The 25,846-nt window shown below is 42.9% G+C and overlaps 2 protein-coding genes and 1 long non-coding RNA gene across 3 annotated transcripts in view; 1 reads left to right on the top strand and 2 right to left on the bottom strand.

Annotated features, from left to right (window-relative positions):
• Positions 1-6,580: 6,580 nt before the first annotated feature.
• Positions 6,581-19,744, bottom strand: LOC140719811 (uncharacterized). The gene is made up of 2 exons (XR_012097010.1): positions 19,228-19,744; positions 6,581-7,497 (listed from the first exon to the last, which is right to left on the bottom strand). It is a non-coding gene; the product is annotated as an uncharacterized lncRNA (long non-coding RNA).
• LOC140719809 (stromal membrane-associated protein 2-like) overlaps positions 19,722-25,846 on the top strand; it is a 57,287-nt gene continuing 51,162 nt past the window's right edge. Inside the window, exon 1 of the mRNA XM_073034707.1 lies at positions 19,722-19,913. Coding sequence (XP_072890808.1) covers positions 19,802-19,913 — 112 coding nt within the window. The 5' untranslated portion in view covers positions 19,722-19,801. The remainder of the gene's footprint in view (positions 19,914-25,846) is intronic.
• The window catches only part of LOC140719810 (regulating synaptic membrane exocytosis protein 3-like), a 387,400-nt gene continuing 386,764 nt past the window's right edge, over positions 25,211-25,846 (bottom strand). The window contains exon 9 of the transcript XR_012097009.1: positions 25,211-25,299. The gene's annotated coding sequence lies outside the window, so the exon portion shown is untranslated. The remainder of the gene's footprint in view (positions 25,300-25,846) is intronic.

Raw genomic sequence — 25,846 nt, 5'->3', positions numbered from 1 at the left:
TGTTCAATTAGCTCAGTATACATGAGCCAGTTAACCAATTAGCAATCGAATGCATTATCTTTCCGATATAGGCAGCCATTTCAGCTCTTTTTATTTATGATAATTATCTCTCAGCACTCACTCACTATTTATGAATCCTTCTGTTTTTTGCCTTTTTTTAACTCGACTGTCTGTACATGTGCTGGACTTTTTTTTACTCACAGCACTTATGTTTTAACTTGAACGTCTCACTACACTTCAACAGGTCAGTACCTGCCTTGGGTTCATTTTTAAAAATACCTCAACATCACTGTTATGTTTTGTACTTTCAAAACATTAAACTAATTCAGAGGAAAATGGAAAGCCAAAAGATATGGGTCTTAATTTTGTTCTTTAAGCATGACACTGTGTATCACGTGGTAGTTTCATGACATGACAATTCATATCTTTTTAGATAACACCTGTAACAAAATACTTAAACAAACAAGAATTCTTAATCAAACAATATTAATCAAGGTTGTTTTCGCCAGGGGTGGTAATGGAGATAAGTTCCTACTCCCTATTAAATGTTCCTAATGGCATGTGCCTCAAATAGCCTCTGACAACCAAGTCCAGTTCCTGGCCTTCATGTGTGGTTTAGCTACTAACCCGGGGGAACCACTTCTACTGATAGAAGAAGGGGCAAAGGCAGGTTACTGGCACCTTAAAACTAGTCACTTTGGGCAGATGGCGTTCATCAGCCGTGGTTGGCAGCTCATCTAAGAGAAGGAAAACTCTGATCTCAAACCTCCATTGTCTTGTAGTTACATCCACTCATGGGGAAGGCTTTGGGAGTGAACTCTGAGGGAAAAATCCGGAGCTGGAGTCCCTAAGGCAGTCCTGCATTGAGTTCAATACTGACTGGCAACTCCTGTGACGCTTCTGGTATCAAACTTTATTAGTCTCTGACATTCCTTTGGGTTCATCAGATGCGTGGAGAGGGGGATCTTGCTACATGCAAGCTCGTTCTCCATATTGTATTGCCCAGGCTTGAGTATCTCGACAGCTAGGATGCAATATCCATGGTTGACTCTGACCGATAGAGGCCCTCACACTCACTCAATTATTACTGAAATAGTAAATACACAACAGTTATGATAATTAATGTTGGAGCATGTGCTAATAATAATGAGAAAGTGTTTGTGCATTTATAAAGACATGACTATGGCAATTGGTTAAAATGAATGTGAGCTGGATGTCATTAAAATGTGAAAGTTGAATATGTGCGAGATGTGATTTCTTTTTGTAAATCATATTCTGGTCTGAAAAATAATCTGAAATATGCAGTGTCTATGTGAACTAATGTATGAGGGTTTTATGTTCCTTTACACTAAAAGATAAAGATCAAAGATTAGCTTTATTTGTAACATGAATATAAAAACATACAGTGAAATGCATCATTTGTGTCAAATTGAATCAGCAAGAATTGTGCTGGGACAGTCCACAAGTGTCACCATGCTTCCAGTGCCAAGATACATGCCGATACTTTTAACCACACATCTTTGGAATGTGGGAGGAAACCAGAGCACCTGGAGGAGGGAGAGCGTACAAACTCCTTACAGACAGCAGCAGGAATTGAACCCCGATGGGTGCTGTACAGTAATGCACTAACTGCTATGTTACCTGGCCATATTGGAGTATAAAAGTATAAATTTACCAAAACTATGAAGTCAGTTTTGAAACTTGCTATTTGCTATGCATGTATCTTAAGAATGTAGAAGACAATGATGTGTTAATGAGAAGTAGCTAAGAGATATAGATTAGAACATAATTAAGTCACATAATCCTAGGACTATTATTTGCTATGCATGTACCCAAATTAGTAGGAGACTGAAATCTTAAAAATGTAGAAGACAATGGTATGTTAATGAGAGGTAGCTAAGAGATGTAGATTAGAACATGATTAAGTCAATTGATAGAAACAATAGGGACATGAAGTACGTGTAATATGCAACTATAGATCGATTACATATGCTAATACAACTGGACCAGGAGATTGCTATAAAAAATGCCGTGTCCGGGGGTCGGTGGGCAATCAGCTCTTTCTGGCTACTACCTCTCTTTTTCTCTAACTTTCTCCCTCACTTTTGAGCCATATTCCCTCTCTATTTAATATTTTCTGCTGCCTCTGCTTTATCCTCTCCCTTTCCTGGCCAGTCCTTCTCCTTCTGTTTAACATTCCACAGCACTGTTTGGTTTGCCTATCTGTTTTCATGTTTTCCAGATTGTTAAGAAGCACAAAAATAAACACTTTTATCTGTTTCTTTAACTCTTTCAATCTATGGGCAACATTGTAGTATCGCCAACAGAGCTGCTGAGTCCTAGTCCACCCAGTCTTGATTCAAACTCAGATTTATGTATCAGATGTATTCCAAAACATACAGTGAAATGTGTTGTTTGTGTAAACAACCAACACACCCAACGATGTGCTGGGGGCACATTCCAGTGCCATCGTAGCATGCCCAAAATGCTCAGTAGAACAACATGGAACACAAACAAAACTTAACACAGAACACAGTGCTGTCTATATGGAGTTTGCACACCTCCAATTTCCTGTTCTCAATTTTCCTCCAATAGGCCAAAGATATGAACTGGTTGCTTAATTTGCTGCTGCAAATTACCGCTCTGTGTAGGAGAGGGGTAGAATCTGAGGGAGCTGACGGAAATGTGGGGAAAAAAAGTAGGATTAGTGTAAGGCTCTTGATGGTCTGCGACCTTATCTCATAGAAGCTAGTACTGAGGATACTACAGCAGGACACTTAGAAAAATTCAAGGCAATCAGGCAGGCTCATCATGATTTTATGAAAGGAAATTCATGTTCAACTGGTTTAGTGCAGCTCTCTCAAGAAGTAACATGCCTATAGACTAAGACTGCTCTGCGTAAATATCCAGAGGGAATTTCATAAGGTTTTACATATTAGATTATTCCTGAAGATATACTAATTGCATAACTAACAGTAAAATGGGAGGCCTGGAAGATTGTTTCTCTGATAGAGACCAGTAATATGTGGTGTTTCACAGTGAATGTTGCCAGGTGTCATCTTTATTTAATAGCTGGTTGAACATACCAAAGGTATGGTTGTAAAATTTGCTCAGGACACAAAGCCAGGTATAACTAAGGAGCTATGTTAATTCAGGAATAACAGACTGTTAAGTCACAGGCAAATGGCGCATAGAACATAGAAGAGTACAGCGCTGAAACCAGTCCTTGACCAACAATGACAGGTTGATAGGCTAATGATATCAAATCCCTCTAGCTGCACGAGGTCCATACGATTCCATTTTCTGCACGTTCCTGTGTAAGACCGTGTTAAATGCCTCTGTCAATCTGCCTCCACCACCACTCCTGGCAGCACATTCCAGGTACCCACCACTTTCTGTGTGAAAAAGAACTTGGCCCCGCACCTCTCCTTTGACCTTTCCCCCCTCACCTTAAATGGGCGTGCCCCCGAATATCAGATATTTCAACCCTGAGGAAAAAGAATCTGCTGCTCTCCTCATCAACAACTATATAAACTTCTATGTGGTATTGACTCTGCCTCTGCCGCTCCAGATAAAACAATCCATCTTTGGCCAATCTCTCCTAGCCCAGGGAGCATCCCAATAGAACTCTTCTGCACCCTCTCCAAAGCCTCCACATGCTTCCTATAATGGAACAATGAGATTTGAATGTAATCCTCCTGATGCAGCCTTCCAGAGTTTTATAAAGCTGCAACATAACTTCCTGACTCTTGAATTCAGTGTCTTATTTGCCACATGCTTTCGTTATTGACTTGTGTAGCCATTTTCAGAAGAGTGCCCTCAAGATCCCTTTGAATATCAAAGTTGTTAAGGATTCTGCCATTAACCTTTACATTTGATCTCCTAAAGAGCAACTCCTCACACTAGCCTGGAATAAACTCCTTCTGCCATTTGTCCGCCAACTCTTGGAGGTACAGAAGCCTGGCGGCACACACTCAATGATTCAGGAACAGCTTCTTCCCCACTACCATCTGATTTCTGAATGGACACTAAACCTACAAACACCAGCTGACTACTTGTTAAATTTCCATTTTTGCACTTATTTAACTATTATATATATATATATAAAATAGTTAAATTAGTGCAAAAATTAATTACTTATATATATTTAAAGTTACTGTAATTCAGTTTTTTTTCTATTATTATCTATTGCATTGTACTGTTGCACAAAGACAACAAATATCACATTTGATGTTGATACTAATCCTGATTCTGAATTTCTAAATCTATATACTGTTGCATCCATTGCAACCTTCTACACCATCCACAATGCCAGTCTTTGTGTTATCTAAAAACTTACTGACCCAGACCTACAGCCAGAACAAGACTGTCTACGACTACCTTCTGTCATTTATGCGCAAGCCATTTCTGAATCAAAACAGCCAGATCACTGCAGATCACATGCATCTTAATCCTATCAATGAAATTCACAAGATCACAAGATAAAGGAGCAGAAGTAGGCCATTCGGCCCATCGAGTCTGCTCCGCCACTCCACCATGAGCTAAACTATTCTCCCATCTAGTTCCAATTTCCGGCTTTTTTTCCCATATCCCTTGATACCCTGACTAATCAGATACCTGTCAAATCTCCTCCTTACAAACCTTCAATGATTGGGCCTCCACAGCTGTATGTGGTAACGAATTCCATAAATCCACGACCCTCTGGATAAAAAAATTTCTCCTCATCTCTGTTTTAAATGGGCACCCTCTAATTCTAAGACTGTGACCTCTTGTCCTGGACTCACCCACCAAGGGAAACAGCCTTTCCACATCTACTCTGTCCAACCCTTTCAACATTCGAAATGTTTCTATGAGATCCCCTCTCATTCTTCTATACTCTAATGAATACAATCCAAGAGCCGATAAACGCTCCACATATGTTAGTCCCTGCATTCCAGGAATCATCCTAGTGATGCCATGAGGGACTTTGGCAAATGCCTTAGTTAACATCCACAGCTCTACCTTCGTCCATCATCTTTGTCATCTCCTCAGAAAACTTAACCAGATTACTATGACCCACCCTGCACAAAACCACGCTGACTGACTCCAATTTGGCAATGCTTTTCCAAATGTTCGTAAGTCCTGTCGCTAAGGATCCTCTCCAATAGGTCCCCTACCACAATAATTTGAAATGGAGATAATGTCTGAAAATTGCCTAGAGAGTGGTTGTAGATGAAGCATATTTTGTTCAGAGGTCTGTGACCAGCTGTGTTCTGCAGGGATCTGCCCCTTGAGATTTTTATAAACGACTTGGATGAGGAAGTGGAAGGGTGGGTTAGTAAGTTTGTAGACGACATGGAAATTGGTGGTGTTGTGGATGGTGTGGTAGTTTGTTGTAGGCTACAACGGGACATTGAGAGAATGCAGAACTGGTCTGAGAAGTGGTAGGTGGTGTTTAATCTGGAGAAATGTGAAGTGATACACATGAAACACTGAACTTGAAGATAGAGTACAGGGATTCTCAGCAGTGTGGAGAATCAGAGGTCTAAGGGGCCAAATCCATAGATCATTCAAAGTGACCCCATATGTTGATAGATTGATTAAGAAGGTGTATTGGCCTTCATTAGTCGGAGAATTGAGTTCAAGAGCTAAATGGTAATGTTGCATCTTTGTAAAACTCTGGTTAGACCACATTGGAGTAGTTTGTTCAGCTCTGGTCTCCTTTTTATAGGAAGGATGTGGAAGATTCAGAGAAGATGTGGAGTAAATTCACCTGGATGAGAGAGCATGTCTTATGAAGAAAGTTTGAGCAAGCTAGGAGAGAAGGAGAATAAGAGGTGACCTGATAGAGGTGTACAAGATAATAAGACACATTGATAGAGTGGACAGTCAGAGACTTTTACTGAGGGTGGAAATGGTGAATATAAGGGGACATAATTTTAAGGGGTGGGTTTTATTACACAGAGAATGGGAGTGCATGGAAGTGCTGCCAGGATGGTGGTAGAGACAGAAACATTAAGGAGATTTTAGAGACTCTTTGGTAGATAAGTACATGAAAAATGAAGTGATATTTGGAAGAGAAATGTTAGATTGTTCTTGGAGTAGGTTAAAATGTCGGCACAACATCATGGGCTGAAGAACCTGTACTGCACTGTGATGCTTTATGTTCAATATAATATGACATTGTCCATTAAGGCCAGAAAAATAAAACAGTATGTTAGCTAGATAGTGAGAAATTGCAGAATCCTGAAATGCAGAGATCTTGCTGTCCAAGTGCATGATTCTCAATAGGCTCGTATGTGGATACAGCAAGTAATTGGTAAAACTAAGAAAATAGAATAGTTTATTGGTAAGACAATTGAATATGAAGCTAGGGAGCTTATACTTCAGTTCTATAGGGCACAGTTGAGGCCAATCGGATCCTGTATATCATATCAATCTCCTTATTTAAGGAGGAATGTACAGCTGCAAGAACAAGTTTGTGAACTCTTTGCAATTACCTGGTCTTCTATATTAATTATTCATAACATGTGGTCTGATTTTCACCTAAGTCACAATAATAGACAAGCACAATTTGCCTAAACTAATAACACACAAACAATTGTACTTTTCATGTCTTTATTGAACACATTGTTTAATCATTCACAGTCCAGGCTGGAAAAATTATGTGAACCCTTGTATTTAATAACTGGTAGAATATCCTTTAGCAACAATAACTCCATCAACTATTTTCTGTAACTGCTGATCAGACTTGCATAACGGCGAGGGGGAATTTTGGATCATTCCTCCATACAAAAATGTTTCAGTTTATCAATATTTCTGGGATACCTTGCAAGAACAGCCCTCTTCAGGTCATGCCACAGCATCTCAATTGGGTTAAGGTCTGGACTCTGACTTAGCCATTCAAAAACATACATTTTCTTCTTTTTAAACCATTTTTTGTTGATTTAATCTTCCGTTTCTGATCATTGTCTTGTTGCGATATCAAATTTCTATTAAGCAGGTACCCTGACGTTCTCCTGCAAGATGTCTTGATACATTATTGAATCCATTGTTTCCCTCAACAATTCCAAGGTGTCCAGTCCACGCGACAGCAAAGCAGCCCCAAACCATGATGCTCCTTTAACTGTACTTCACAGTTGGGATGAAGTTTTGGTGTTAGTGTGCAGTGTCCTTTTTCCTCCAGACATAGCGGTGTGCATTTCTGCCAAAAAGTTCAACTTTTGTCTCATCTGTCCACAGAACACTGTCCCAGAAGCGTTGTGAAACACCCAGGTGGTCTTTTGCAAACTTGAGATTTGCAGCAATGTTTTTTTTTTGGAGAGCCATGGTTTCCTACATGGTATCCTTCCATGAACATCATTCTTATGTGTATTTCTTATAGTCAACACATGAATAAAGACTTTAGCAAGTTCCAGAGATTTCCACAGGTCTTTTGCTGTTACCCTTGGGTTCTTTTCCACCTTCTTCAGCCTCGCACATTGTGCTCTTTGTGTGATCTTTGCAGGATGCTCACTCCTAGGGAGAGTAGCAACAGTACTGAATTTCTTCCATTTGTAAACAATTTCCCTTACTGAGGACTGAAGAACATTCGGATCTTTAGAAATGCTTTTGTACTCTTTTCTAGCTTCATGCATCTCTACAATTCTTCTAAGGTCCTCTGAAAGTTGCTTTCAACAATAAGACCATAAGATATAGGAGCAGAATGAGGCCATTTGGCCCATCGAGTCTACCCCACCATTTTATCATGGCTGATCCAATTTTCCTCTCAGCCCCAATCTCCTGCCTGCTATGTTCCCTCTAAGCTGTGCACGTGTGCACGCACACACATGTTTTTCAACCAGCACACAAAGGAAATTAATGTGCACACAAAAGGTTAGTTACCTAAAATAATGTAATAATTAATAATTATACTTACTGAAAATAATCTTTTAGCTAAATGTTCCTGTTAACTAGTTAGTCAGTTTTTCAAATACCACAATGCACGTCACTAATTTACGTCACCTCACCTTTCCTGTTCCGGTTTGTACAGCTGCATCACGACATTCCAATATCATGGTTTTCTAGCTGAAAATACTGTAATAGTTAGACAGTTTAATGATTTCTAATTTTCAGTGCAAGGAAAAATTAAATCCAAACTGATTTCAAACTTTGCTCAAATGATGGCATCTGTACTTCATAATAAACAGTTTTGCGACCTGGCACAGTTGATGGACATTGGGGGAACCTTTTTTGTGTCTAGTGTGGACTGTGAGCAAGGTTTTAGCCTAATGAATCAACTCAAAAACAAGCTGAGAAATCGTTTAGGTGAATGTCATTTGGATATGTTAATGAGAATCAAAAGCTATCAATTGGATGGAAGTTCTATTAGTCTAGATAAAGTTTACACAGAATGAATAAATGCCAAAGACAGGAGAGAAAAAATAACTGAGTGACTTAAATATGTATGTTATTTTGTTGTTATTCTGTGCAGTTTTATGTCAAATATATGTAAACCTACGTAAACTGTGCCATGTGTACAATCAGTGCGCACATACTTTTGTCAAAGGAAAAAAATTCGCATAACATTTTTGCGCACACTGACTACTAAAAATTAGAGGGACTCTCTCACCATAGGAAACATCCTCTCCACATCCACTCTTCCAAGACTTTTCACCACTTAGTAAGTTTCAATTCGGTCACCCCTCATTCTTCTGAATTCTAGTAACCACAGGCCCAGAGCCATCAAACGCTCTTCATATGAGAAGCCACTCAATCCTGGAATCATTCTTGCGAACTTCTTTAGAACCCTCTCCAGTTTCAATACATCATTTCAAAGATAAAGGGCCCAAAATTGCTCATAATACTCCAAGTGAGGCCTCACTAGTGCTTTATAAAGTCTCAATATTACCTGCTTTTATATTCTAGTCCTCTTGAAACAAATGCTAACATTGTATTTGCCTTCCTCACCAGAGACTCAACCTGAAAATTCACCTTTAGGGAATCCTACACAAGGACTCCTAAGACCCTTTGCATCTCCGTTTTTTGTATTTTCTCTCCATTTAGAAAACAGTCAACCCTTTCATTTCTTCTACCAAAGTGGATGACCATACACTTCCCGACACCGTATTCTATTTGCCATATCTTTGCATATTCTTCTAATCTGTCTAAATCCTTCTGTAGCCTCTCTGCTTCCTCAGAACTACCTGACCCTTAACCTATCATCATATTGTCTGCAAACTTTGCAACAAAGCCATCAATTCCATCATCCTAATTATCGACATACAACATAAAAAGAATCGGACACAACACAGACCACTGTGGTACACAAGTAGTCACTAATAGCTACCAGAAAAAGCTCCCTTTATTCCCATTCTTTGTCTCCTGCCAATCAGTCACTGATTTATCAATACTAGTATCTTTCTTATCATACCATGTAGCTTATTAAAACACCTTGCCAAAGGCCTTCTGAAAATCCAAGTACACATTGTCTATCTTGCTTTTTATTTCTTCAAAGAATTCCTACAGATTTGTCAGGCAATATTTTCTCTTGAGGGAGCCATGCTTTCTGCAGCCTATTTTATCACATGCATCCAAGAATCCTGAAACCTCATCCTTAATAATCGACTCCACTATCTTCCCAGCCACTGAGGTCAGACTAGTTGGCCTATAGTTTCCTTTCTTCTGCCTCTTTCCCTTCTTGAAAAGTGGAGTGACATTTGCAATTTTATAGTCTTCCAGAACCATTCCAGAATCCAGTGATTCTTGAAATATCATTACTAATGCTTCCACAATCTCTTCAGCCACCTCTTTCAGAACCTGGGGTGTAGACCATCTGGTCCTACCTTCAAAAAATATTTAAGACCAAAATTGGGCCACTGAAGACCGAAACTTTTTTTTCGCACGTTAGGTTTTTGATGTTTCTCTCTGAACGGGTTCCGTGGTTTTTCCAGGGCGCAGGCCTGGGCCACTGAAGACCGGGTGAATTTATTATGGGGAACAAGGAAATGGCAGATTAAGTTGAACTTTGGATCTGTCTTCACTAGGGAAGACACAAACTATCTCCCAGATGTAATAGTGGCCAAAGGAACTAGGGTAATGGATGAACTGAAGGAAATTTATATTAGGCAAGAAACGGTGTTGGATAGACTGTTGGGTCTGAAGGCTGATAAGTCCCCGGGACCTGATGGTCTGCATCCCAAGGTACTTAAGGAGGTGGCTCTAGAAATCGTGGACACATTGGTAACCATTTTCCAATGTTCTATAGATTCAGGATCAGTTCCTGTGGATTGGAGAGTGGCTAATGTTGTCCCACTTTTCAAGAAAGGAGGGAGAAAGAAAACAGGGAATTATAGACCGGTTAGCCTGACGTCAGTGGTGGGAAAGATGCTGGAGTCAATTATAAAAGAGGAAATAACAACACATTTGGATAGCAGTAGAAGGATCAGTCCGAGTCAGCATGGATTTACGAAGGGAAAATCATGCTTCTGGAGTTTTTTGAGGATGTAACTATGAAAATCGACAAGGGAGAGCCAGTGGATATAGTGTACCTGGACTTTCAGAAAGCTTTTGATAAGGTCCCACATAGGAGATTAGTGGGCAAAATTAGGGCACATGGTATAGGGGGCAGAGTACTGACATGGATTGAAAATTGGCTGGCTGACAGGAAACAAAGAGTAGCGATTAACGGGTCCCTTTCAGAATGGCAGGCTGTGACCAGTGGGGTACCGCAAGGTTTGATGCTGGGACTGCAGCTGTTTACAATATACAAACGTACATTAATGATTTAGATGAAGGGATTAAAAGTAACATTAGCAAATTTGCCGATGACACAAAGCTGGGTGGCAGTGTGAAATGTCAGGAGGATGTTATGAGAATGCAGGGTGACTTGGACAGGCTAGGTGAGTGGGCGAATGTATGGCAGATGCAGTTTAATGTGGATAAATGTGAGGTTATCCACTTTGGTGGCAAGAACAAGAACGCAGATTACTATCTAAATGGAGTCAAGTTAGGAAAAGGGGAAGTACGATGAGATCTAGGTGGTCTTGTACATCAGTCAATGAAAGCAAGCATGCAGGTATAGCAGGCAGTGAAGTAAGCTAACGGCATGCTGGCCTTTATAACAAGAGGAATTGAGTATAGGAGTAAAGAGGTCCTTCTGCAGCTGTACAGGGCCCTGGTGAGACCCCACCTGGAGTATTGTGTGCAGTTTTGGTCTCCAAATTTGAGGAAGGACATTCTTGCTATTGAGGGAGTGCAGCGTAGGTTCACAAGGTTAATTCCCAGAATGGCGGGACTGTCATATGTTGAAAGATTGGAGTGACTGGGCTTGTATACACTGGAATTTAGAAGGATGAGAGGGGATCTGATTGAAACATATAAGATTATTAAGGGATTGGACACGCTGGAGGCAGGAAGCATGTTCCCGCTGATGGGTGAGTCCAGAACTAGAGGCCACAGTTTAAGTATAAGGGGTAGGCCATTTAGAACAGAGATGTGGAAAAACTTTTTCACCCAGGGAGTGGTGGATATGTGGAATGCTCTGCCCCAGAAGGGAGTGGAGGCCAAGCCTCTGGATGCTTTCAAGAGAGAGAGAGTTAGAGCTCTTATAGATAGCAGGGTCAAGGGATATGGGGAGAGGGCAGGAATGGGGTACTGATTGTGTATGATCAGCCATGCTCACACTGAATAGCGGTGTTGGCTAGAAGGGCCGAATGGCCCACTCCTGCACCTACTGTCTATTGTCTATTCATACCTTTCCGTTTCCCAAGAAACTTCTCTCTAGTAATGGTAACTTCACACACTTTATGATCCCCGACACCTGGAACTTCCACCATACTGCAAGGATCTTCCACAGTGGAGACTGATGCAAAATACTTATTCAGTTCATCCGCCATTTCCTTGTTCCCCATCATTATCTCTCCAGCATTATTTTCTACTGGTCTGATATCCATTCTTGCCTCTCTTTTACAATTTATGTATCTGAAGAAACTTTTGGTATCTTCTTCAATATTATTGGCTACCTTACTTTCATATTCCATCTTTACCTTCTTAATGACTTTTTTAGGTTGCCTTCTGTTGATTTTTAAAAGCTTCCCAGTCCTCTAACTTTCCACTGTTTTGCTCTATTAAATGCCCTCTCTTAGGCTTTTATGGTGAATGTATTGATATATATATATTTTTTTCTTGTACTCTGTATTCTTATATGAAAAATTAATAAAAATATTGGAAAGAGGGCCTTTATGATGGCTTTGACTTCTCTTGATAGTCACGGTTGCATTTTCCTTTACAATACTTCTTCCTCTTTGGGATATATATATCCTGTACCTTCCAAATTGCTTCCAGAAATTCCAGCCATTGTTGATCTGCCATCATCCCAGCCAACATTCTTTTCCAATTAATTCTGGCCAACTCCTCTTATGCCGCTGTAATTCCCTTTACTCCACTGTAATACAGATACATCTGCCCTTAGCTTCTCTTTCTCAAATTTCTGGGTAAATTTGATCATATTATGATCATTTTCCCCTCAGGGCTCTTTTACCTAGGGGAAAAAAGAGGCGGAGCGGAGTAATGATGGTGCTAAACAGCGACTCCTTTGCTTGCATCTTTGGAAACAGCTCTATTTCCATCTTTAATATCTTTATTTTTCTCTTTCGGGGTTCTTTTGAAGACCCTGACCTACAGTTACATGCTGACTTGGGTTCTTTGTGGGAATGGGACCCGCTCTTGGGGTTTCATAACCGACCATCGTTATTCCGCACGCCAAGGGCTTGGCCTAAGAGTCTGGCTCGGATTTGGACGCCTATGATCTCCAGGCACTGGAGACAGGCAGATCGGGGGCTGGTGCCTCCACAGGAGACCCGTGTGTCATCAAGGGAGTCGAGATATCTGCTGTGTGCCTGGAGGCCCCAGATCTTTGAGATCTTCTGGCAGAGCTCGAAAAAAGCGACGTAACGGATTTTTAATATTGTAAACCAGTGAGTTGTTTGTTACGTCTCCCTGCTCACTGGGAAAACGGTGTACCTCCTTCTCCCTTATTAGGGAGAGAGAGAGAGCTTGTGGTATGTCGAATACCGAGTGAAAAGCAAAGTCTTTGGGGTAACTGCAAGCCTGTGTCTTTGCTTTGCTCACACTGGAATGCTCGGTGGTGGGTGCCGATGCTATCTTTTTGCCAGTGAGGGGAGGGGGTATTGTTGATTGCTGCCACTTAAGCATGGGAGGGAGGGAGGGGAGCTCGGGGGGGGGGCTTTGGGATTCTTACGTTTAAATGCCATTCATTCTTTGGGACACTTCTCTGTTGTTGTGGATGATTGTGAAGAAAAAGCATTTCAGGATGTATATTGTATATATACATTTCTCTGACATTAAATTGGACCTTTGATCCTTAAGCTCTCTAATTAATCCTGGTTCACTGCACAATACCCAATCCAGAATAGCTGATCTCCTAGTGGACTCAACCACGAGCTGCTCTAAAAAGCCATCTTGTAGGTGTTCTCCACTGAAATCCAGCACCAACCTGACATTCTCAGTCTACCTGCTATTGAGATCCCCCATGACTATTGTAACATTGCCCTTTTGGCACGCATCTTCTATCTCCAGTTGTAACTTGTAGACCACATTCTTGGAAGTCGTTATACAACTCCCATCAGGGTCTTTTAACCCTTGCAACTCCCTAGATCTATCCACAATGATTCAACACCTTCTAACCATATGTCACTTCTTTCTAATGATTTGCTTTCATCTTTTTACCCCTCTGCCTTCCTGCCTGTCCTTTCAATACAATGTGTATCTTGGACATGAAGTTCCCAGTCAAACTCTTTTTTCAGCCATGACTCAGTGACGCCTACAACATCATACCAGCCCACTTGTAACTGTTGCAAGGTTGCAGGGCATTAGTCACACCATGCTCAACCTTTTCATTCCTAACTTTTTCTGAGGACTTACCAACATCTGTCTCTACAACCTCTCCACTAACTGTTCTGACATGTTGGCTCCCATCCCACTGCAACTCTCTCCAATGCTATTGTAAATCCTTTACAACAGCATTGGAGAGAGATAGGAACAGACAAGTTAGAAAAGTGTTTAATTGGAGTAAGGGAATTATGAGGCTATCAGGCAAGAAATTGGAGGCTTAAATTGAAAACATGTTCTCCGGGAAAAATACGGAAGAAATGTGACAAATGTTCAGGGGTATTTGTGTGGAGTTCTACATAGGTACATTCCAATGAGACAGGGAAGTTATGGTAGGGTACAGGAACCATGGTGTACAAAGGCTGTAATAAATCTAGTCAAGAAGAAAGGCTTACAAAAGGTTCAGAGAGCTAAGTAGTGTTAGAGATCTATAAGATTATAAGGCTAACAGGAAGGAGCTTAAGAAGGAAATTAGGAGAGTCAGAAGGGGCCATGAGAAGGCCTTGGCGGGCAGGATTAAGGAAAACCTTAAGTATGTGAAGAGCAGGAGGATAAGCCATGAAAGAATAGGACCTATCAAGTGTGACAGTGGGAAAGTGGGTATGGAACCTGAGGAAATAGCAGAGGTACTTCATGAATACTTTACTTCAGTATTCACTATGGAAAAGGATCTTGGTGATTGTAGTGATGACTTGCAACAGACTGAAAAGCTTGAGCATGTAGATATTAAGAAAAAGGATGTGCTGGAGCTTTTGGAAAGCATCAAGTTGGATAAGTCGCCGGGACCAGATGAGATGTACCCCAGGCTACTGGGGGAGGCGAGGGAGGAGATTGCTGAGCCTCTGGCAATGATCTTTGCATCATCAATGGGGATGGGATAGGTTCCAGAGGATTGGAGGGTTGCGGATGTTGTTCCTTTATTCAAGAAAGGGAGTAGAAATAGTCCAGGAAATTATAGACCAGTCTTACCTCAGTGGTTGGTAAGTTGATGGAGAAGATCCTGAGAGGTAGGATTTATGAACATTTGGAGAGGTTTAATATGATTTAGGAATAGTCAGCATGGCTTTGTCAAGGGCAGGTCATGCCTTATGAGTCTGATTGAATTTTTTGAGGATGTGACTAAACACATTGATGAAGGAAGAGCAGTAGATGTAGTGTATATGGATTTCAGCAAGGCATTTGATAAGATACCCCATGCAAGACTTATTTAGAAAGTAAGGAGGCATGGGATCTAAGGGGTCATTGCTTTGTGGATCCAGAACTGGTTTGCCCATAGAAGGCAAAGAGTCATTGTAGACGGGTCATAGTCTGCATGGAGGTCGGTGACCAGTGGTGTGCCTCAGGGATCTGCTCTGGGACCCTTACTCTTCGTGATTTTTATAAATGACCTGGATGAGGAAGTGAAGGGATGGGTTAGTAAGTTTGCTGATTACACAAAGGTTGAAGGTGTTGTGGAGGGTTGTCAGAGGTTACAGCGAGACATTGATAGGATGCAAAACTGGGATGAGGTGTGGCAGATGGAGTTCAACCTAGATAAGTGTAAAGTAGTTCATTTTGGTAGGTCAAATATGATGACAGAATATAGTATTAATGGTAAGACTATGCCAAGAGGCAGTGTGGAGGATCAGAGGGATCTTGGGGTCCAAGTCCATAGGACGCTCAAAGCAGCTGTGAAGGTTGACTCTGTGGTTAAGAAGATGTACGGTGTATTGACCTTCATCAATCATGGAATTGAATTTAGGAGTCGAGAGGTAATGTTGCAGCTATATAGGACCCTGGTCAGACCCCACTTGGAGTACTGTGCTCAGTTCTGGTCGCCTCACTACAGGAAGGATGTGGAAGCCATAGAAAGGGTGTAGAGGAGATTTACAAGGATGTTGCCTGGATTGGGGAGCATGCCTTATGAGAATAGGTTGAGTGAACTTGCCTTTTCTCCTTGGAGCGAAGGAGGATGAGAGGTGACCTGATAGAGGTGTACAAGATGATGAGAGGCATTGATCATGTGGATAGTCAGAGGCTTTTTCCCCAGGGCTGAAATAGTTGCCACAGGTTTAAGGTGCTGGGGAGTAGGTACAGAGGAAATGTCAGGGGTAAGTTTTTTGCTCAGAGAGTGGTGAGTGTGTGGAATGGGCTGCCGGCAACAGTGGTGGAGGCGGATATGTAGTGTCTTTTAAGAGGCTTTTAGATAGGTATATGGAGCTCAGTAAAATAGAGGGCTATGGGTAAGCCTGGTAATTTCTAAGGTAGGGACACGTTCGGCACAACTCTGTGGGCCGAGGGGCATGTATTGTGCTGTAGGTTTTCTATGTTTCTAACTCTAGTTTAAACCCCACATGCTGCATTTACAAGTCTTCCGGCTATGATATTAGTTCACCTTCTATTCAGATGCAAACCGTCCCTTCTGTACATGTCCCACCTTCCTGGAAGAGAGCCCGATGATCCAAAAATCTTATGCCCTCCCTACTACACCAACCTCTTAGCCATGTATTAAAATGTATAATCTTCCTAGTTCTTGCTTCACTAGCACGTGGCATGGGTAGCAATCCTGAGATCACAACCCTGGTGGTCCTGCCCTTGACTCTTTGAACTCCCTGTGCAGAACCTCGTCACTCATCCAACCTATGTCAATGGTATCTACATGGACCATGACTTCTGGCTGTTCACCCTCCCACTTAAGAATGCTGAGGACACGACCTGAAATATCCCAGACCCTGGCACCCAGAAAGGCAATATACCATCCGGGAATCTCATTCTCACCCACAGAACCTTCTGTCTGTTCTCTTAATAAATACCCTATAACCATAGCATGTCTTTTCTCCCCCCTGCCCTTCTGAGTCACAGAGGCAGACTCGGTGCCAGAGACCCGACCATGGTAACTTTCCTCTGTTAGGTCACTCCCTCCACCCCCTAACAGTATCCAAAGTGATATACCTGTTGTTGAGGGGGATGGCCTCAGGGGTACTCTGCACTGGCTTCTTAACCCCTTTCCCCCTCCTGTCACCCGGTTTCACCCCTTCAGCCTCCCAAATGGTCCGGAGTTCATCCAGTTCCAGCTCCAACGTGGACTGTTAGAAGTTTTGACTGAGGCATGGTGCACACAAGCAGATCTTTCTTGCGAAGAACAGGATGTGCCAGTAACCCCAGAGGTTCACATACTGTTTTTGAACTAAGACTGTGATTGTTTAAATGGTGTACTCAGTATTGACAAGAAGTACAATTGCTTGTTTGTTATTAGTTTAGGCAGATTGTGTTTGTCGATTATTGTGACTGAGATGAAGAAAAGACCACATTTCATGAGTAATTAATGCAGGAGACCATGTAATTGCAAAGGTTTCACATATTTTTCCTTGCGACTATAAATGTAAGGGGTTTACTGAAATGATACTGAGAATGGATGGGCTGTCTTATGGCCTTAAATTCAGCTGTATTTTGAAGAGTAGAAAACGTTGATGTAATATTGATTCAGTGAAAGCCCAGAGGATATTTGCTCTTGTAAGATAATCTAGGACTGGGGAGGGGGGAGGGTCACTGTTTAAAAATAAGGGATTGCCCAGTTAAGGCAGAGATGCAGTAAAACATTTCTTTCCAATAGTTGTAAGTCTTTGCTCTGGGAGTGATGGAAGCAGAATCCGCCGTCAATATTGCCTCGTTATTTCTGCTTTTGACACTATTTACTTTTGTAAATTGTAGTATTTTTTATGTCTTTGCACTGTACTGCTGCCACAAAAGAACAAATTTCACATCGTCGGCCAATGGTATTAAGTCTGATTCTGATTCCCACTCCTCCTCACCCCCCCCCATTCCTCCCATTCCATTCTCTTTTCACCCACTGTTCGATCCTCCTTCAACCTGTCCTCCCCCTCACTCACATCCCCTCCCTCTTCCTCTATTGTTAATTCCTCACGTCCCTCACTCTCTCCCAATCTCCACCATCATCTCGCCCACTTCCCTGGCCCTATCTCCACACCATCTCTCCCCAATTTCCCCACTCCACCCCAACATATCCACTTAGCCCTGTAACACCAGCCCTCTCTTTCAAAATTCTCCATACCTCTTCCCACCTGCCACCCACCTCCCCCTACAACCCACCTGCCTGTCCCACCCCCCAAATCTGCCCCAGCTCCCTACAACTCACCTGCACCCTCGCTCTCCACTCCTTTCCCTGACCTGCCTCCCCCCAATACTCACTCACCTTCCACCTCTCCCCACCCCTCCTTCTCTCCTTCCACCAGCTCTGCTCCACCCCCAATGTGAGAAGGGGGATGTTGGGGTGGGGGGGCACCTCTACCATACCCCACCCCATTTATCCATCCCACATCTCTCCCCAACACTTATCGCACCCCTTCATCTTCTTCTGAGATCTGATGGTGTTTGACAAACAGCTTTCAGGTGCACGTGGCCACCTCCTGAAATGGCATGTGAGTCAGGATATCAAAATCAAATATATCAATTGCTATCAAATTCTTTAACAAAGGCCTGTATTCTTAAGGAACTGCACCATTTATTTAAAGCAATATTCTTATAATCCTTTCTGCAAAATATTGTTAATGTTAAATTTTATTATATTCTGTGATAACCTTAGGGTCAACCATCCCCTCTCTTGATTATATCTTGAACACCTCACCAATACGTACTGTTCCTTGTTGATTACAATACTCACACCTCCCATTATTGTGCTTCTTCATTAAAAATTGTGTACTATTTAACTGTGTGCAAAACCTCAATTTTGATATTATCACCTCCTCCCTCCCTCCTGCTCTTTCACACATTCCTCGATCATAACGCTTCTTTCTGGATATTATAAAGATGCCTTCCTGTTCTCTCTTCATCCTATTGTTCTCTCCACATTTTAAAATTTTCACTTTTAATAATATTTTTCGTTTCTCCTTTACTGTAATTTATGGGAATGCCCACATCTGCTCGTCCAGTCGCCTCCTTTGCTAATTTATCCACTTGCTCATTTCCTCTAATAACAATGTGTACTGGAATCTACATTAAAAATGTACAGAGTCCCACCATTTTAAGTCTGATAAGGTTTGTATTATCTCACACATAATGTCTGGTTTTGCCTCTGAATGTGTCCTTTAGACCCGATTGTTGTTGTTCACTCAGACTATATTAGAACTCTCATAAGGTCTTGCTTCCTCCACCCACTGCAAAGTGAATCCAGTCCAGCTGTCATTTCAACTGTAAACACTGAGAAATCATCAATTATCCTCTCCTACTTCTGAATGTTAAAATCAGGCACTACCAATCCTACACCTAATCTACTATTTTCATTTTAGAACATGTATATATATTTGTAAATATCCATAATTATGCTTAACATAAGATTCAACTAAAATGATTTAAAATTACTTCTCTAATTTTTTTCTGTCTCCTTTTGAATAATTTAAGATCCACCTCTGGAGCTTCACACAGCCATGGAGACTCCCCAGGAAAAGGCAGTTTAGCACTCAGTGCCTTATTACTAATCCTTGTCCTTCTCGCTTTTCCTTCAATAGTCCATGCAAGACTTCTGCTCTTCTTTCTTTCCTATTCCCAGCATGGATCTAAAAGCTGTTTACTTGGATGATTTTCTCCATGCCCTTGTAGGTTTACCCAATATGTTAATGAAAACTGTGTTCTTCTCAGATCCTGGGGTGCCTCTCCCAACTCCAGCTGCATTGCCGCCACTGGTGTTGTCCGTCTTGGCCTACTGACGCTTGACTTTGAATTACTGCATATCCAGTTTCTTGAGCATATTGTGTGATGCCAATCTATACAGAATTTTTCCACAGTCCAGTAGAGGTCTTATTCTTTCAAGAATTTCCCACCCGCTTTCCATTCCTCTCCTCCGAAACGCCCCATCCCGTCATCACTCTCCCGCCCACTTGCCCCGCTTCCTCCACCGGATGTGACGTCGACGGTTCCGGGCGGCAGACGGACGGTGATGGCGACCCGGGCGGAGCGGGAGCGGGCGCACCGGCTGAATGAGCGGCACCAAGCGGCGCTCAGCGAACTATTGCAGGACAACAGGGAGTGTGCGGACTGCGGGAGCCGAGGTAAACCGGGAGTCCACGTCTCAGGCTGGGATATGGGATCTCCCGGTGACAGGAGTCGGGGGGGGGGGGTGGGAGAGAAAGAGTCCCAGTGACAGGAATCAAAGGGGGAGGGAAGAGTCCCAGTGACAGGAATCAAAGGGGGAGGGAAGAGTCCCAGTGACAGGAATCAAAGGGGGAGGGAAGAGTCCCAGTGACAGGAGTCGGGGGGGGTGGGGGTGGGTGGGAGAGAAAGTCTCAGTGACAGGAATCAAAGGGGGAGGGAAGAGTCCCAGTGACAGGAGTCGGGGGGGTGGGGGTGGGTGGGAGAGAAAGAGTCCCAGTGACAGGAATCAAAGGGGGAAGGGAAGAGTCCCAGTGACAGGAATCAAAGGGGAAGGGAAGAGTCCCAGTGACAGGAATCAAAGGGGGAGGGAAGAGTCCCAGTGACAGGAATCAAAGGGGGAGGGAAGAGTCCCAGTGACAGGAGTCGGGGGGGGGTGGGGGTGGGTGGGAGAGAAAGAGTCCCAGTGACAGGAATCAAAGGGGGAAGGGAAGAGTCCCAGTGACAGGAATCAAAGGGGAAGGGAAGAGTCCCAGTGACAGGAATCAAAGGGGGAGGGAAGAGTCCCAGTGACACGAATCAAAGGGGGAGGGAAGAGTCCCAGTGACACAAATCAAAGGGGGAGGGAAGAGTCCCAGTGACAAGAACCAAAGGGGGAGGGAAGAGTCCCAGTGACAAGAATCAAAGGGGGAGGGAAGAGTCCCAGTGACAGAAATCAAAGGGGGAGGGAAGAGTCCCAGTGACAGAAATCAAAGGGGGAGGGAAGAGTCCCAGTGACAAGAATCAAAGGGGGAGGGAAGAGTCCCAGTGACAGAAATCAAAGGGGGAGGGAAGAGTCCCAGTGACAGGAATCAAAGGGGGGGGGGGGGAAGTCCCAGTGACAGGAATGAAAGGGGGGGGGGGAGAGTCCCAGTGAAAGGACTCGGTGGGGGGGGGGGAAGAGTCCCAGTGACAGGAGTCGGGGGGAAAGAGTCCCAGTGACAGGAGCTAAAGGGGGGGGGGGGAGAGTCCCAGTGACAAGAGTCAAAGGTTGGGGTGGGGGAGGAGAGAGGCTCTTGGTGACAGGATCAAGGTTGGGGGGAGAGAGGCTCCCAGTGACAGGAGTTAAAGGGGGGGGGGGAGAGTCCCAGCGACAGGAGTGGGGGGGGGGGGAGAGAGGCTCCCAGTGACAGGAGTTAAAGGGGGGGGGGGGAGAGTCCCAGCGACAGGAGTGGGGGGGGGGGGGAGAGTCCCAGTGACAAGAGTCAAAGGTTGGGGGAAGGAGAGAGGCTCCCAGTGACAGGATCAAAGTTGGGGGGAGAGAGGCTCCCAGTAGCAGGAGTCAAGGTCGGGGGGGGGGGGGTAGAGAGACTCAGTGACAGGAGTCAAGTGATGTTCTTGTTTTTGGAGAATGGAGTCATGGGTAGCCTATAGCCCTCCAGATTATTGTAAATGGTGCACCCATAAGTGGACCTGGTGATGGACAGACATGGACCGTGGTGTAAGTCTAGTTCACATTAAGTGTGGAGAACTTGGGGAAGAAACTGACAATGCTGAAATTTGGAGGAAAAGAAACAAACTGCTGGAGGAGCTCAGTGGGTCATGCATCAGCCCTGATACATCTGCTCATGCTGCCTGACCTGCTGAGTTCCTCCAGTAGTTTGCTGTGGGGAGCAGGGGGCCAGGTGACAGTTTTGGTTTTGGGGAGACTGGCATTGTGTTAGTCTGGTTCAGTAGGTGATGTGGGAGATGGTATGGCATGGAATTATGTTTTCTTCTACTCCTCCTGTAAACACATTTTATGGAATATTTTTGTCTTGTCTCCACTTGTGGTTAAGAGCAGGCAGTTCCTGATTCTGCAGATTTCCTGACTTTTGAAATGATAAACACAGTAATGTTTGAGTTCCATATGTACATTATGGATGGTGTTGATACGTGAGTTGAGTATTTTGGAATCCTCTACCCTGTGTGTTATTGTCTTGGGCCAGGGCTGCCTGTCCAGTTTCATCAACAGTGCAGACGTGTTGCGCATGTTCTTGAATGCAGTTTGAGTGGCGTTGAAATGCTGTTACACCAGTGTTGTACTTTTTACTCACAGAACAAATCCAGTTCAAGGTATTTGTAGCAGCAAGCCAGTGAGATTACCAGAGGAGTTATTTAGCAATGAATTTTGTCATGGTTAAGTCCATTGTTATCCTCCCTTGGGTTTCTAAACGTTCTATTTCCAATAAAAAAAAGCTTATTCAGAGAATCTTGTTGGGAATACATTTGGTGTAGTTGAAGCCCACCAGGTTCTACAGATTTGGAATTCAGGTGGCCTGCACCAGCTAGTCTTTGTACAGCAGAACCTGGTATTATAGCCTTGCTCTCTTTTTAGTCTAAAATAGTGATTTCCTTTTTAATGTGGTTTGCACACATCCTGCATCTGGCAACCATCTGAGAGATGCACCAGTAAAGCAATGGGTGAGGTCTTTTCTGCCTGTTCCGATGCAGGGTTTCAACCTGAAACATTGACAGTTCCACCATCAGATTGTTTGCTATTCCAGGTTCCTGCATCTAGTCTCCTGTCTGTGTCTCACTCTTTTCTTACCCCCCTCCCCCCCACTCCCTCTTGCTGTCTGTCTGGGCACTTTGTAGCATTTGGGACACAACATCCAATTTAACAATTTCAGATCATCAGTCTTACTGGCTAGTTGTGATGAAAGGTCATTAATCTGTTGTTAACTCTGTCTATCACAATGCATCGATGTTGATGTTGCTTAAAATGCTGCATATGCTGACTATTCTCTTTTATTAAACCACAGTGTTTTGTATTGCAGAATAGCAGCATTATTTTCGCTTCCTCAGTCATTCATTTACTATTTACATCATCCAGAACAGTTGTAATTCACAAGTTTTCACTATCGTCTCTCAGCTGGCACTACCACCCAGCACTTCGGTTTTCCTGCTCTTCATCCATTTCACAGATGGTTCCATTGTTTTTCTCACTCTTATCACTTCCATGTAATTTTAAATCTTTTTGAGTTCCTACTTCTACAATTCTTATGCCTAACCTGCTGAATGCTTTAGTATTTTCTGCTGTTATTTCAGATTTCTGGTAAGCATTAAGATTTCTGGGGAGCTTTTTAAAAGTGAGGTGCAACTCCCAGCTGCTTTTATTTTCATTTGTGGGCATTACAGGTATTTATAATCTTTATTTCATGCAGTGCTACATTTGGTTCACTGTTGGTAACGAATAATGAGTAATGTACTTCAGAATCCTGACTGGAGTGTGACTTGGCAGAGATGGACTGCCAGTGTACCTGCTAACACGTCCTTTCAAGGTGGTGGCATTGTAGATTTGAAAAGTGCGTGAAATACCATTCTGATTATAATGTGTACTTTGCCACTCTGCTTAAAGTGAAAAGTGAAGGCAAAAAGGCAATAAATGACCGTATTTTGCATTGTTTTCACTGAATTGATGCTTTTCTCAAAAGAGTATAAACCAATACTGTCATGAAATCTGACAAAGGTTCTTGGCCCAAAACATCAGCTCTTTATTCCCTTCCATAGATGCTGCCTGGTCAGCTGAGATTCTCCATGTTTTGTGTGTGTTGCTCAGGAATCTCATGGCCTACTGAGCCAATGAGTTGTTTGCTGTTCACCAGCTCTGAAAAGGTGCTATTTTGTTTCTCTGTTGTGAGGTGATACACCTCAGATGCCAGAATGGAGAAGACCAACCTGCAGGTTTATCTTTATTCCTGAATCTGCTGGTAAGAGATATGGTTATCAGGAGAAGATTGCAGCAGTGTCATCCATGGTTAATGTGTCGGGTTTGTGTCTGGACCTGTATGTAATGAATTCCTATTGGCTGCCAGAAGCTGTTGAGCTCTGTGGAACTTCATCATACATGAAGACCAAAGAGAAAGAAACAGAATTAAAAACTCACTGGGAGAGTGATAGGGAAAACAAAGCTGGCAGAGTAATAAATAACTGTAAACTTGGCATCTTTCATAAGATAAGTGCAATGCCTTTAATCAGGAGGTTTGCTGATCTAGTATTCATAATATTCACCAACCATTAAGTGCGTCTCCGGGCCTCAGTGTCGAAATGCTTTCTCAATCCTAAAGTTACATATTCATGTTGAAGCTGTGTGAATGTGCAAAACAGAATACACAGAACTATATGATACGTAGAATCTTGGAAAGACTGGAATAGAAGCCTGCATACTCTTACAATATCCTTTTGTATTTCCTAATAAAGAAATACAGAGCCAGAATTCTTTCACCCACTCCCCTTACTTTTCGATGCAATGGTAGTGCAGCTCATAAGGCTATTATCTCACAGTCTGTTGTCTTGGGTTCAATCCTGACATCCAGTGCTGCCTTTGTGGAAATTGTAAGTCCAGTTGCTTGAATTCTCCCATGTCCCAAAGGTTTGCCACTGCAAATTGCCCATAATTTGCAGGTAAGAATTGAGGGGGAGTAGATAGATAGATAGATAGATACTTTATTCATCCCCATGGGGAAATTCAACTTTTTTCCAATGTCCCATACACTTGTTGTAGCAAAACTAATTACATACAATACTTAACTCAGTAAAAAATATGATATGCATCTAAATCACTATCTCAAAAAGCATTAATAATAGCTTTTAAAAAGTTCTTAAGTCCTGGCGGTAGAATTGTAAAGCCTAATGGCATTGGGGAGTATTGACCTCTTCATCCTGTCTGAGGAGCATTGTATCGATAGTAACCTGTCGCTGAAACTGCTTCTCTGTCTCTGGATGGTGCTATGTAGAGGATGTTCAGAGTTATCCATAATTGACCGTAGCCTACTCAGCGCCCTTCGCTCAGCTACCAATGTTAAACTCTCCAGTACTTTGCCCACGACAGAGCCCGCCTTCCTTACCAGCTTATTAAGACGTGAGGCGTCCCTCTTCTTAATGCTTCCTCCCCAACACGCCACCACAAAGAAGAGGGCGCTCTCCACAACTGACCTATAGAACATCTTCAGCATCTCACTACAGACATTGAATGACGCCAACCTTCTTAGGAAGTACAGTCGACTCTGTGCCTTCCTGCACAAGTTGGTGGGACTGTGGGCCGGTTGCAGGCTGATATGGAGAAGGATATAGGGCTGTTGAGGGGTAGAGCCAGAGTTTCCAAAGTGTAAATTAATTGGATTAGTGTAAATGAGTGCTTGTTTGTGGAGGCAGACAAAGGAGTTGGTGGTTGATTAGTCTGTTTCCATGCACTGTAATTCCATGAAATAATTTCTTGCTCTCTCTCCGTGCCCGTTCTCTGTGGTCTGCATGCAAACAGCTTATCGTTGTATAGTCCAAAACATCCCAGTCTGCATTGAATTTAAAAATTACTTTTGGGAAATGCTAAAATAAAACACAAATTAGAAATATTGAGATGAAATTCTCAAATAAAGTGGGGAAAAATCACAAACAGGAGAAAATCTGCAGATGTTGGAAATCCGAGCAACACACAGTATAACTACTTGTGTAACATTGACTTCTCTAACTTCCGTTAATGCCCTCCTCCCCTTCTTACCCCATCCCTGACATATTTAGTTGTTTGCCTGTTCTCCATCTCCCTCTGGTGCTTCCCCCCTTCCCCCCTTCCCCCTTTCTTTCTCCCGAGGCCTCCCGTCCCATGATCTTTTCCCTTCTCCAGCTCTGTATCACTTTCACCAATCACCTTTCCAGCTCTTAGCTTCACCCCACCCCCTCCGGTCTTCTCCTATCATTTCGCATTTCCCCCTCTCCCCACTACTTTCAAATCTCTTACTATCTTTCCTTTCAGTTAGTCCTGACGAAGGGTCTTGGCCTGAAACGTCAACAGTGCTTCTCCTTTTAGATGCTGCCTGGCCTGCTGCGTTCCACCAGCATTTTGTGTGTGTTGTTTGAATTTCCAGCATCTGCAGAT

Source organism: Hemitrygon akajei, chromosome 32 (genome assembly GCF_048418815.1).
Source record: "Hemitrygon akajei chromosome 32, sHemAka1.3, whole genome shotgun sequence".
Lineage (NCBI taxonomy): Eukaryota > Metazoa > Chordata > Chondrichthyes > Myliobatiformes > Dasyatidae > Hemitrygon > Hemitrygon akajei.
Note: the sequence above shows the minus strand (reverse complement) of the source record. Positions and strands in the feature narration are given on the sequence as shown.